Raw genomic sequence first — 12,179 nt, 5'->3', positions numbered from 1 at the left:
GTACCTTGGTTGTCAGTGGCAACGGGAGTGTACCTTGGTTGTCAGTGGCAACGGGAGTGTGCTTTGGTTGTCAGAGGCAACGGGAGTGTGCCTTGGTTGTCAGTGGCAACGGGAGTGTGCCTTGGTTGTCAGTGGCAACGGGAGTGTGCCTTGGTTGTCAGTGGCAACGGGAGTGTGCCTTGGTTGTCAGTGGCAACGGGAGTGTGCCTTGGTTGTCAGTGGCAACGGGAGAGTGCCTTGGTTGTCAGTGGCAACGGGAGTGTGCCTTGGTTGTCAGTGGCAACGGGAGTGTGCCTTGGTTGTCAGTGGCAACGGGAGTGTGCCTTGGTTGTCAGTGGCAACGGGAGTGTGCCTTGGTTGTCAGTGGCAACGGGAGTGTGCCTTGGTTGTGAGTGGCAACGGGAGTGTGCCTTGGTTGTCAGTGGCAATGGGAGTGTGCTTTGGTTGTCAATGGCAACGGGAATGTACCTTGGCTGTCAGTGGCAACAGGAGTATGCCTTGGTTGTCACTGGCAACAGGAATGTACCTTGGTTGTCACTGGCAACGGGAGTGTGCCTTGGTTGTCAGAGGCAACGGGAATGTGCCTTGGTTGTCACTGGCAACGGGAGTGTGCCTTGGTTGTCTGAGGCAACGGGAGTGTGCCTTGGTTGTCACTGGCAACGGGAGTGTGCCTTGGTTGTCAGAGGCAACGGGAGTGTGCCTTGGTTGTCAGCGGCAAGGGGAGTGTGCCTTGGTTGTCAGCGGCAAGGGGAGTGTGCCTTGGTTGTCAGTGGCAACGGGAGTGTGCCTTGGTTGTCAGTGGCAACGGGAGTGTGCCTTGGGTGTCACTGGCAACGGGAGTGTGCTTTGGTTGTCAGTGGCAACGGGAGTGTGCCTTGGTTGTCCCTGGCAACGGGAGTGTGCTTTGGTTGTCAGTGGCAACATGAATGTGCCTTGGTTGTCAGAGGCAATGGGAGTGTGCCTTGGTTGTCACTAGCAACGGGAGTGTGCTTTGGTTGTCAGTGGCAACAGGAATGTGCCTTGGTTGTCACTGGCAACAGGAGTATGCCTTTGTTGTCACTGGCAACAGGAATGTACCTTGGTTGTCACTGGCAACAGGAGTATGCCTTGGTTGTCACTGGCAACAGGAATGTACCTTGGTTGTCACTGGCAACAGGAGTATGCCTTGGTTGTCACAAGCAACAAGAATGTACCTTGGTTGTCACTGGCAACAGGAATGTATCTTGGTTGTCACTAGCAACAGGAATGTACCTTGGTTGTCACTGGCAACAGGAGTATGCCTTGGTTGTCACTAGCAACAGGAATGTACCTTGGTTGTCACTGGCAACAGGAGTATGCCTTGGTTGTCACTGGCAACAGGAGTATGCCTTGGTTGTCACTGGCAACAGGAATGTACCTTGGTTGTCAGAGGCAACGGGAGTGTGCCATTGGTTGTCAGAGGCAACGGGAGTGTGCCTTGGTTGTCAGAGGCAACGGGAGTGTGCCTTGGTTGTCAGTGGCAAGGGGAGTGTGCCTTGGTTGGCAGTGGCAACGGGAGTGTGCCTTGGTTGTCAGTGGCAACGGGAGTGTGCCTTGGTTGTCAGTGGCAATGGGAGTGTGCCTTGGTTGTCACTGGCAGCAGGAATGTACCTTGGTTGTCAGAGGCAATGGGAGTGTGCCTTGGTTGTCACTGGCAACAGGAATGTACCTTGGTTGTCAGTGGCAACGGGAGTGTACCTTGGTTGTCAGTGGCAATGGGAGTGTGCCTTGGTTGTCAGTGGCAATGGGAGTGTGCCTTGGTTGTCAGAGGCAATGGGAGTGTGCCTTGGTTGTCAGTGGCAATAGGAGTGTGCCTTGGTTGTCACTAGAAACGGGAGTTTGCCTTGGTTGTCACTAGCAACGGGAGAGTGCCTTGGTTGTCAGTGGCAACGGGAGAGTGCCTTGGTTGTCAGTGGCAACGGGAGTGTGCCTTGGTTGTCAACGGCAATGGGAGTGTGCCGTGGTTGTCAGTGGCAACGGGAGTGTGCCTTGGTTGTCAGTGGCAACGGGAGTGTGCCTTGGTTGTCAGTGGCAACGGGAGTGTGCCTTGGTTGTCAGTGGCAATGGGAGTGTGCTTTGGTTGTCAATGGCAACGGGAATGTACCTTGGCTGTCAGTGGCAACAGGAGTATGCCTTGGTTGTCACTGGCAACAGGAATGTACCTTGGTTGTCACTGGCAACGGGAGTGTGCCTTGGTTGTCAGAGGCAACGGGAATGTGCCTTGGTTGTCACTGGCAACGGGAGTGTGCCTTGGTTGTCAGAGGCAACGGGAGTGTGCCTTGGTTGTCAGCGGCAAGGGGAGTGTGCCTTGGTTGTCAGCGGCAAGGGGAGTGTGCCTTGGTTGTCAGCGGCAAGGGGAGTGTGCCTTGGTTGTCAGTGGCAACGGGAGTGTGCCTTGGTTGTCAGTGGCAACGGGAGTGTGCCTTGGGTGTCACTGGCAACGGGAGTGTGCTTTGGTTGTCAGTGTCAACGGGAGTGTGCCTTGGTTGTCAGTGTCAACGGGAGTGTGCCTTGGTTGTCACTGGCAACGGGAGTGTGCTTTGGTTGTCAGTGGCAACATGAATGTGCCTTGGTTGTCAGAGGCAATGGGAGTGTGCCTTGGTTGTCACTAGCAACGGGAGTGTGCCTTGGTTGTCACTGGCAACAGGAATGTGCCTTGGTTGTCACTGGCAACAGGAATGTACCTTGGTTGTCACTGGCAACAGGAATGTACCTTGGTTGTCACTGGCAACAGGAGTATGCCTTGGTTGTCACAAGCAACAAGAATGTACCTTGGTTGTCACTGGCAACAGGAATGTATCTTGGTTGTCACTCGCAACAGGAATGTACCTTGGTTGTCACTGGCAACAGGAGTATGCCTTGGTTGTCACTAGCAACAGGAATGTACCTTGGTTGTCACTGGCAACAGGAGTATGCCTTGGTTGTCACTGGCAACAGGAATGTACCTTGGTTGTCAGAGGCAACGGGAGTGTGCCATTGGTTGTCAGAGGCAACGGGAGTGTGCCTTGGTTGTCAGAGGCAACGGGAGTGTGCCTTGGTTGTCAGAGGCAACGGGAGTGTGCCTTGGTTGTCAGAGGCAACGGGAGTGTGCCTTGGTTGTCAGTGGCAACGGGAGTGTGCCTTGGTTGTCAGTGGCAATGGGAGTGTGCCTTGGTTGTCACTGGCAACAGGAATGTACCTTGGTTGTCAGTGGCAACGGGAGTGTACCTTGGTTGTCAGTGGCAATGGGAGTGTGCCTTGGTTGTCAGTGGCAATGGGAGTGTGCCTTGGTTGTCAGTGGCAATAGGAGTGTGCCTTGGTTGTCAGTGGCAATAGGAGTGTGCCTTGGTTGTCACTAGAAACGGGAGTTTGCCTTGGTTGTCAGTGGCAATGGGAGTGTGCCTTGGTTGTCAGTGGCAACGGGAGTGTGCCTTGGTTGTCAGTGGCAATGGGAGTGTGCCTTGGTTGTCAGTGGCAACGGGAGTGTGCCTTGGTTGTCAGTGGCAACGGGAGTGTGCCTTGGTTGTCAATGGCAACGGGAATGTACCTTGGCTGTCAGTGGCAACAGGAGTATGCCTTGGTTGTCACTGGCAACAGGAGTATGCCTTGGTTGTCACTGGCAACAGGAATGTACCTTGGTTGTCACTGGCAACGGGAGTGTGCCTTGGTTGTCAGAGGCAACGGGAATGTGCCTTGGTTGTCACTGGCAACGGGAGTGTGCCTTGGTTGTCACTGGCAACGGGAGTGTGCCTTGGTTGTCAGAGGCAACGGGAGTGTGCCTTGGTTGTCACTGGCAACGGGAGTGTGCCTTGGTTGTCAGAGGCAACGGGAGTGTGCCTTGGTTGTCAGCGGCAAGGGGAGTGTGCCTTGGTTGTCAGCGGCAAGGGGAGTGTGCCTTGGTTGTCAGTGGCAACGGGAGTGTGCCTTGGGTGTCACTGGCAACGGGAGTGTGCTTTGGTTGTCAGTGGCAACGGGAGTGTGCCTTGGTTGTCACTGGCAACGGGAGTGTGCTTTGGTTGTCAGTGGCAATTGGTTGTCAGTGGCAACATGAATGTGCCTTGGTTGTCAGAGGCAATGGGAGTGTGCCTTGGTTGTCACTAGCAACGGGAGTGTGCTTTGGTTGTCAGTGGCAACAGGAATGTGCCTTGGTTGTCACTGGCAACAGGAGTATGCCTTGGTTGTCACTGGCAACAGGAATGTACCTTGGTTGTCACTGGCAACAGGAATGTACCTTGGTTGTCACTGGCAACAGGAGTATGCCTTGGTTGTCACAAGCAACAAGAATGTACCTTGGTTGTCACTGGCAACAGGAATGTATCTTGGTTGTCACTAGCAACAGGAATGTACCTTGGTTGTCACTGGCAACAGGAGTATGCCTTGGTTGTCACTTGCAACAGGAATGTACCTTGGTTGTCACTGGCAACAGGAGTATGCCTTGGTTGTCACTTGCAACAGGAATGTACCTTGGTTGTCAGAGGCAACGGGAGTGTGCCATTGGTTGTCAGAGGCAACGGGAGTGTGCCTTGGTTGTCAGAGGCAACGGGAGTGTGCCTTGGTTGTCAGAGGCAACGGGAGTGTGCCTTGGTTGTCAGTGGCAAGGGGAGTGTGCCTTGGTTGTCAGTGGCAACGGGAGTGTGCCTTGGTTGTCAGAGGCAACGGGAGTGTGCCTTGGTTGTCAGAGGCAACGGGAGTGTGCCTTGGTTGTCAGTGGCAAGGGGAGTGTGCCTTGGTTGTCAGAGGCAACGGGAGTGTGCCTTGGTTGTCACTGGCAACGGGAGTGTGCCTTGGTTGTCACTGGCAACGGGAGTGTGCCTTGGTTGTCAGTGGCAACGGGAGTGTGCCTTGGTTGTCAGTGGCAACGGGAGTGTACCTTGGTTGTCAGTGGCAATGGGAGTGTGCCTTGGTTGTCAGTGGCAATGGGAGTGTGCCTTGGTTGTCAGTGGCAAGAGGAGTGTGCCTTGGTTGTCACTAGAAACGGGAGTTTGCCTTGGTTGTCACTAGCAACGGGAGTGTGCCTTGATTGTCACTAGCAACGGGAGTGTGCCTTGATTGTCACTAGCAACGGGAGTGTGCCTTGGTTGTCACTAGCAACGGGAGTGTGCCTTGGTTGTCACTAGCAACGGGAGTGTGCCTTGATTGTCACTAGCAACGGGAGTGTGCATTGGTTGTCACTGGCAATCGGAATGTACCTTGGTTGTCACTGGCAATGGGAATGTGCCTTGGTTGTCACTAGCAACGGGAATGTGCCTTGGTTATCACTCGCAACGGGAGTGTGCCTTGGTTGTCAGTAGCAACAGGAATGTGCCTTGGTTGTCATTAGCAACAGGAGTGTGCCTTGGTTGTCAGTGGCAACGGGAGTGTGCCTTGGTTGTCAATGGCAACGGGAATGTACCTTGGCTGTCAGTGGCAACAGGAGTATGCCTTGGTTGTCACTGGCAACAGGAATGTACCTTGGTTGTCACTGGCAACGGGAGTGTGCCTTAGTTGTCAGAGGCAACGGGAATGTACCTTGGTTGTCACTGGCAACTGGAGTGTGCCTTGGTTGTCAGCGGCAAGAGGAGTGTGCCTTGGTTGTCAGTGGCAACGGGAGTGTGCCTTGGTTGTCAGCGGCAAGAGGAGTGTGCCTTGGTTGTCAGCGGCAAGGGGAGTGTGCCTTGGTTGTCAGTGGCAACGGGAGTGTTCCTTGGTTGTCAGTGGCAACGGGAGTGTGCCTTGGTTGTCAGTGGCAACGGGAGTGTGCCTTGGTTGTCAGTGGCAATGGGAGTGTGCCTTGGTTGTCACTGGCAGCAGGAATGTACCTTGGTTGTCAGAGGCAATGGGAGTGTGCCTTGGTTGTCACTGGCAACAGGAATGTACCTTGGTTGTCAGAGGCAACGGGAGTGTGCCTTGGTTGTCAGTGGCAACGGGAGTGTACCTTGGTTGTCAGTGGCAATGGGAGTGTGCCTTGGTTGTCAGTGGCAACGGGAGGGTGCCTTGGTTGTAAGTGGCAAGAGGAGTGTGCCTTGGTTGTCAGTGGCAATAGGAGTGTGCCTTGGTTGTCACGAGAAACGGGAGTTTGCCTTGGTTGTCACTAGCAACGGGAGTGTGCCTTGGTTGTCACTGGCAATGGGAGTGTGCATTGGTTGTCACTGGCAACGGGAATGTGCCTTGGTTATCACTGGCAACTGGAGTGTGCCTTGGTTGTCACTAGCAACGGGAGTGTGCCTTGGTTGTCAGTGGCAATAGGAGTGTGCCTTGGTTGTCAGTGGCAACAGGAGTGTGCCTTGGTTGTCAGTGGCAACGGGAGTGTGCCGTGGTTGTCAGTGGCAACGGGAGTGTGCCTTGGTTGTCACTAGCAACAGGAGTGTGCCTTGGTTGTCACTAGCAACAGGAATGTGCCTTGGTTGTCACTAGCAACAGGAATGTGCCTTGGTTGTCACTGGCAATGGGGTTGCAACGAGGGTGCGACATGGTTGTCTGTGGAAACGGGGGTGCGACGTGGTTGTCTGTGGAAACAGGGGTGCGACGTGGTTGTCTGTGGAAACGGGGGTGCGACGTGGTTGTCTGTGGAAACGGGGGTGTGCCTTGGTTGTCAGTGGCAACGGGAGGGTGCCTTGGTTGTAAGTGGCAAGAGGAGTGTGCCTTGGTTGTCAGTGGCAATAGGAGTGTGCCTTGGTTGTCACTAGAAACGGGAGTTTGCCTTGGTTGTCACTAGCAACGGGAGTGTGCCTTGGTTGTAACTGGCAATGGGAGTGTGCATTGGTTGTCACTGGCAACGGGAATGTGCCTTGGTTATCACTGGCAACTGGAGTGTGCCTTGGTTGTCACTAGCAACGGGAGTGTGCCTTGGTTGTCAGTGGCAATAGGAGTGTGCCTTGGTTGTCATTAGCAACAGGAGTGTGCTTTGGTTGTCAATGGCAACGGGAATGTGCTTTGGTTGTCAGTGGCAACGGGAGTGTGCTTTGGTTGTCAGTGGCAACGGGAGTGTGCCTTGGTTATCACTAGCAACGGGAGTGTGCCTTGGTTGTCAGTGGCAACGGGAGTGTGCTTTGGTTGTCAGTGGCAACGGGAGTGTGCCTTGGTTGTCAGTAGCAACAGGAATGTGCCTTGGTTGTCATTAGCAACAGGAGTGTGCCTTGGTTGTCACTAGCAACAGGAACGTGCCTTGGTTGTCACTGGCAATGGGGGTGCAACGAGGGTGCGACATGGTTGTCTGTGGAAACGGGGATGCGACGTGGTTGTCTGTGGAAAAGGGGGTGCGACGTGGTTGTCTGTGGAAACGGGGGTGCGACGTGGTTGTCTGTGGAAACGGGGGTGCGACGTGGTTGTCTGTGGAAACGGGGGTGCGACGTGGTTGTCTGTGGAAACGGGGGTGCGACGTGGTTGTCTGTGGAAACGGGGGTGCGACGTGGTTGTCTGTGGTAACGGGGGTGCGACGTGGTTGTCTGTGGTAAGGGGGGTGCGACGCGGTTGTCTGTGGAAACCGGGGTGCGACGCGGTTGTCTGTGGAAACGGGGGTGCGACGTGGTTGTCTGTGGCAACGGGGGTGCGACGTGGTTGTCTGTGGCAACGGGGGTGCGACGTGGTTGTCTGTGGCAACGGGGGTGCGACGTGGTTGTCTGTGGCAATGGGGGTGCGGCATGGTTGCCTGCGGCAACGGGGGTGCGGCGTGGTTGCCTGCGGCGACATGAGTGTGACATGGTTGCCTGCGGTGGCATGAGTGCGACGTGGTTGCCTGCAGCGACATGAGTGTGACATGATTGTCTGCGGCAACATGAGTGCGTCTTGGTTGTCTGCCGCGACGAGGTGTCACTGGTTATCAGCGGCAGTAGGGACATGACGGTGGCCCAGCCATTCGCGGTAAGTGGGACACGACGGTAGCCCAGCCGTCGATGACGCCTCTGCACCAATGGCCGGGCCGTCAGTTGAGGCGGATGCGTGAGCGTGGCCAGCCATCAGCGGAGGGCGGCGACACGAGTGTGGCCCAACACCAGGGGAGGAGGCGGAGTCGCGAGCGCGGCGCGGCCATTGGCGGAGGAGGCTCCGCAAGCCTAGCCCTGCTGTCGGCGGAGACGGCACCGTGAGCATCGCCCTGCTGTCGGTAGTGGAGGCGGAGCATCGAGCATGGTCCGGCCGGTGGTGGCGGAGGCGGAGCCGTGAGTATAGCCCTGCTGTTGGCGGTGGAGGTGGATCCGCGAGTGTGGCCTGGCCGGCGGATGTGGAGCCGTGAGCGTGGCGCGGCCGGCGGCAGTGGCGACGTGACGGCAGCCCAGCCGTCTGCGATGCCTCTGCACCAATGGCGGGCCGTCAGTTGAGGCAGAGGCGCGAGCGTGGCCAGCCATCAGTGGAGGGCGGCGACACGAGCGTGGCCCGCCACTAGGGGAGGCGGAGGAGGTGGCGCCGCAAGCATAGCCCTGCTGTTGGTGAAGGCGGCACCGTGATCATTGTCCTGCTGTTGGCGGATGTGGCCCTGCTGTCGGCGGTGGAGGTGGATCCGCGAGTGTGGCCTGGCCGGCGGATGTGGAGCCGTGAGCGTGGCGCGGCCGGCGGCAGTGGTGACGTGACGGCAGCCCAGCCGTCTGCGATGCCTCTGCACCAATGGCGGGCCGTCAGTTGAGGCAGAGGCGCGAGCGTGGCCAGCCATCAGTGGAGGGCGGCGCCGCAAGCATAGCCCTGCTGTTGGCGAAGGCGGCACCGTGATCATGGCCCTGATGTCGGCGGTGGAGGCGGAGCATCGAGCGTGGCCCGGCCGGTGGCGGCGGAACATCGAATGTGGCCCGGTGGCGAAGGCGGATCTGTGAGTATAGCCCTGCTGCTGGTGGTGGAGGCGGATCCGCGAGTGTGGCCCAGCCGGCGGGGGCGGAGCCGCGAGCATGGCCCGGGCGGGGCGCAGCCGCGAGCATGGCCCGGCCCGCAGACACGGCGCCCCAAGCGTGGTCCTGCTGTCGGTTGTGGAGGCGGAGCCACGAGCGTGGCCCGGCTGGCGGCGGTGGAGGCAGAGCCGCGAGCGTGGCCCTGCCCATGGCGGTAGAGGCGGCACCTCAAGCGTGGCCCTGCTGGCGGTGGCGGAGGCAGAGCCGCGAGCGTGGCCCTGCCCATGGCAGTAGAGGCGGCGCCTCAAGTGTGGCCCTGCTGGCGGCGGCGGAGGCAGAGCCGCGAGCGTGGCCCTGCCCATGGCGGTAGAGGCGGCGCCTCAAGCGTGGTCCTGCTGTTGGTTGTGGAGGCGGAGCTGCTGGTGTGGCCTGGCCCGTGGCGGCTGAGGCGGCGCCCCAAGCATGGCCCTGCTGTCGGTTGTGGAGGCGGAGCTGCGAGCGTGACCCTGCCGTCGGCGGAAGCGGCGCCGCGAGCATGGTCCGGCCGTTGGCAGAGCCCGGCCCTTGACAGTGGTGCGGTCAAACCCTTGGCTGCAAATGGGGGTGTGGCCAAATCCTTGGTGGTGGGCGGGGGCACGGCCGGGCCCTCGTCGTCGGACGGGGTGTGGCCTGTCCTTCGGTGTTGACAGACCCGAGACAGTAATTGTTTGCATTTTGAAATCGAAGGAAGGAACCCCTTACTGTTCGTGTCTTTAGTTAAGAGTTTTTGGCTGTAGGTTGAGATGGACTCCGATTTTCTGCATTATCAAAATGTGTTTGGTTATCCTTGTGGATGATTCCAGGCAAGACAAATATTTGTTATTAATACAGTGTACCAATATTTTGTTGGATTTTAATTTGGAGGATGAATGGATGCATTTAAGAATGATGTTTTCTCATTTTCATTATATATGGCAATGTTTTCTTGCATCCTCTAGTTTGGGCTCGATGGATAAAGAAAGCAGCGTTGATGTGGTCGCTCCGCAGCAGCCTAAATCGTCAATAGAGAATGGTTTAGTTGATGGTGAGGTACCTGCTGCCTTCACGATTGGCACGTCAGATGAGGATGAAGAGACTAATGGAGAACTGCCCGATAAGCTCAATGGAGACTGCTCCGGCAAGCCAATGCCTGAAACCAAGCATGTTGCTTTTCAGACGACCAGCGCGAATCACATTGAGATGCGGTAAATAAGCTTTGTCATCTCTTCCTTTCCATCTGTACAAAACTGTCCTTATGCACCATTGGTTTAGTTGTTACTCAGTCTCTGATATAATCTTTCTTCAACACAGTGCATTCAGAAAGTATTCAGACCCCTTCACTTTTTTCACATTTTGTTATGTTGCAGCCTTATGCTGACATCGTTTAAATTCATTTTTTCCCTCACCAATCTGCACTCAATACCCCATAATGACAAAGAGAAAACAGGATTTTAGAAAGTTTTGCAAATTTATTAAAAAGAAAAAACTGAAATATCACATTTACATAAGTATTCAGACCCTTTGCTATGACACTTGAAATTTAGCTCAGGTGCCTCCCATTTCTCTTGATCATCTTTGAGATGTTTCTACACCTTGATTGGAGTCCACCTGTAGTAAATTCAATTGATTGGACATGATTTGGAAAGGCACACACCTGTCTATATAAGGTCTCACAGCTGACAATGCATATCACAGCAAAAACCAAGCCATGAGGTCGAAGGAACTGCCTGCAGAGCTCAGAGACAGGATTGTGTCGAGGCACAGATTTGGAGAAGCCGACAAGAAAAATTCTGCTGCATTGAAGGTTCCCAAGAGCACAGTGGCCTCCATAATTCTTAAATGGAAGAAGTTTGGAACAACCAGGACTCTTCCAAGAGCTGGCCGCCCGGCCAAACTGAGCAATCGGGGGAGAAGGGCCTTGGTAAGAGAGGTGACCAAGAACCCGATGGTCACTCCGGCTGAGCTCCAGAGATCCTGGGTGGAGATGGGGGAAACTTCCAGAAGGACAACTATCACTGCCTCACTCCACCGATTTATGGCAGAGTGGCCAGACGGAAGCCTCTCTTCAGTGAAAGACACATGAAAGCCCGCTTGGAGTTTGCAAAAAAGCACCTAAAGGACTCTCGGACTGTGAGAAACAAGATTCTGTGGGCTTTCATGTGTCTTTCACTGAGGAGAGGCTTCCGTCTGGCCACTCTGCCATAAAGCCCAGATCGGCAAAGTGTTGCAGTGATGGTTGTCCTTCTGGAACCACCTTTGGAGGCCATTTTACCCTGCAGAGCAGGGGTTGGCCTTTTTCAGGCACCGTGGTCCCCTTTTTGAAGCAATGTTTTATGGCCGGATGCCCTTCCTGCTGCCAACCCTGTTAGTCACCTCTTGCGACACACTGGGAACTGGTGCTCAATTTGCCGACCTTGGAAGGATGACAGGCTGAGTCAACCCCCCCTGTTGTTAATTCAGCGATCGACCGGGATTCAAACCCAGGATACTAGGATTCCAAGCCAGCACCCTAACCGCTAAGCCAACACCAGGCTTCTCTTGGAATTAGACCAGATGGGAGGTGGGGGGTGGGGGGGGGGGGGGGGGGGAGGAATGATTTTCTTAAGGAAATTGCGATACATGATTAGCTGTGGGTTCATCATTTAATCCCAAAGTCAAAGTGGGCAGAGCATGGAAGTCAGACATTGTTGAACCCCACGAAAAAAATTCAACATTCACCCATCAGTTGGAGCACTTATGGCAGGAGAGTTTTGGGACCTTAATGCCACGTAGGTCTAACCCTCTAATCAACAGGTTACTGTTACCTCTCCTCCGATCTCTCTTTTTTATTGTTGGTTCATTTCCTTGCTTCTTGTGTGCAACTCTGGCCCCATTGTCAGTACGATGCCATTTTTACCTCATTCACTAAAGGTGGATGGAGGTTATGTATTCACCCCTGTTTTTCTGTCTGTGAGCATGATATCTCAAAAAGTTATGGATGGATTCGGATGAAACTTGGTGGACAGATTGGGTGTGTGACAAGGACGAGTTGATTAGATTTTGGTGAACATCTGGATCTGGATACTAGAATATTTAGTGATTCTTCACCATTGAAAGCTGTTTGGGGCCAAAAACGATATAAACGTTGTTGATGGATGATGACAAAACGTGGTGAATGAGTTGGGAAGGTCACAAGAGCAAGCCGATTCGATTTTGGTTCAGGCCCGGATGCAGATCTTGCTTAAAAGTGGACTACAAAACGTAAACTTTTCAACCTGGCTGAGGTATGAGCTCTACCGAGTGCCATTCCAGTACCCTCTATCACTTCGCTCTTCCATGAGCTTCAATTTTTACCTGTGACATGTCGCAGGTCTTCAAGAGCTTTGCATTGTT

The 12,179-nt window shown here is 55.0% G+C and overlaps 1 protein-coding gene across 11 annotated transcripts in view; it reads left to right on the top strand.

Annotated features, from left to right (window-relative positions):
* LOC137430068 (acetyl-CoA carboxylase 1) overlaps positions 1-12,179 on the top strand; it is a 763,460-nt gene that overhangs the window by 405,443 nt on the left and 345,838 nt on the right. For 10 of the 11 annotated variants that reach the window (XR_013623831.1, XM_078780162.1, XM_068120583.2 and 7 more), the window contains one exon: positions 9,767-10,012. The exons of the other annotated variant lie outside the window; for it this stretch is intronic. Coding sequence is in view for 9 of the 10 variants with exons in the window: in XM_078780162.1 (XP_078636288.1) it covers positions 9,777-10,012 (236 nt within the window). In the remaining variant the exon portion in view is untranslated. The remainder of the gene's footprint in view (positions 1-9,766; positions 10,013-12,179) is intronic. 11 annotated transcript variants of the gene reach the window in all.

Source organism: Myxine glutinosa, chromosome 6, assembly GCF_964187855.1.
Source record: "Myxine glutinosa chromosome 6, kmMyxGlut1.1, whole genome shotgun sequence".
Taxonomy (NCBI): Eukaryota; Metazoa; Chordata; class Myxini; order Myxiniformes; family Myxinidae; genus Myxine; species Myxine glutinosa.
The sequence above is the reverse complement of the archived record's forward strand: the minus strand, read 5'-3'. Positions and strand labels throughout refer to the sequence as shown.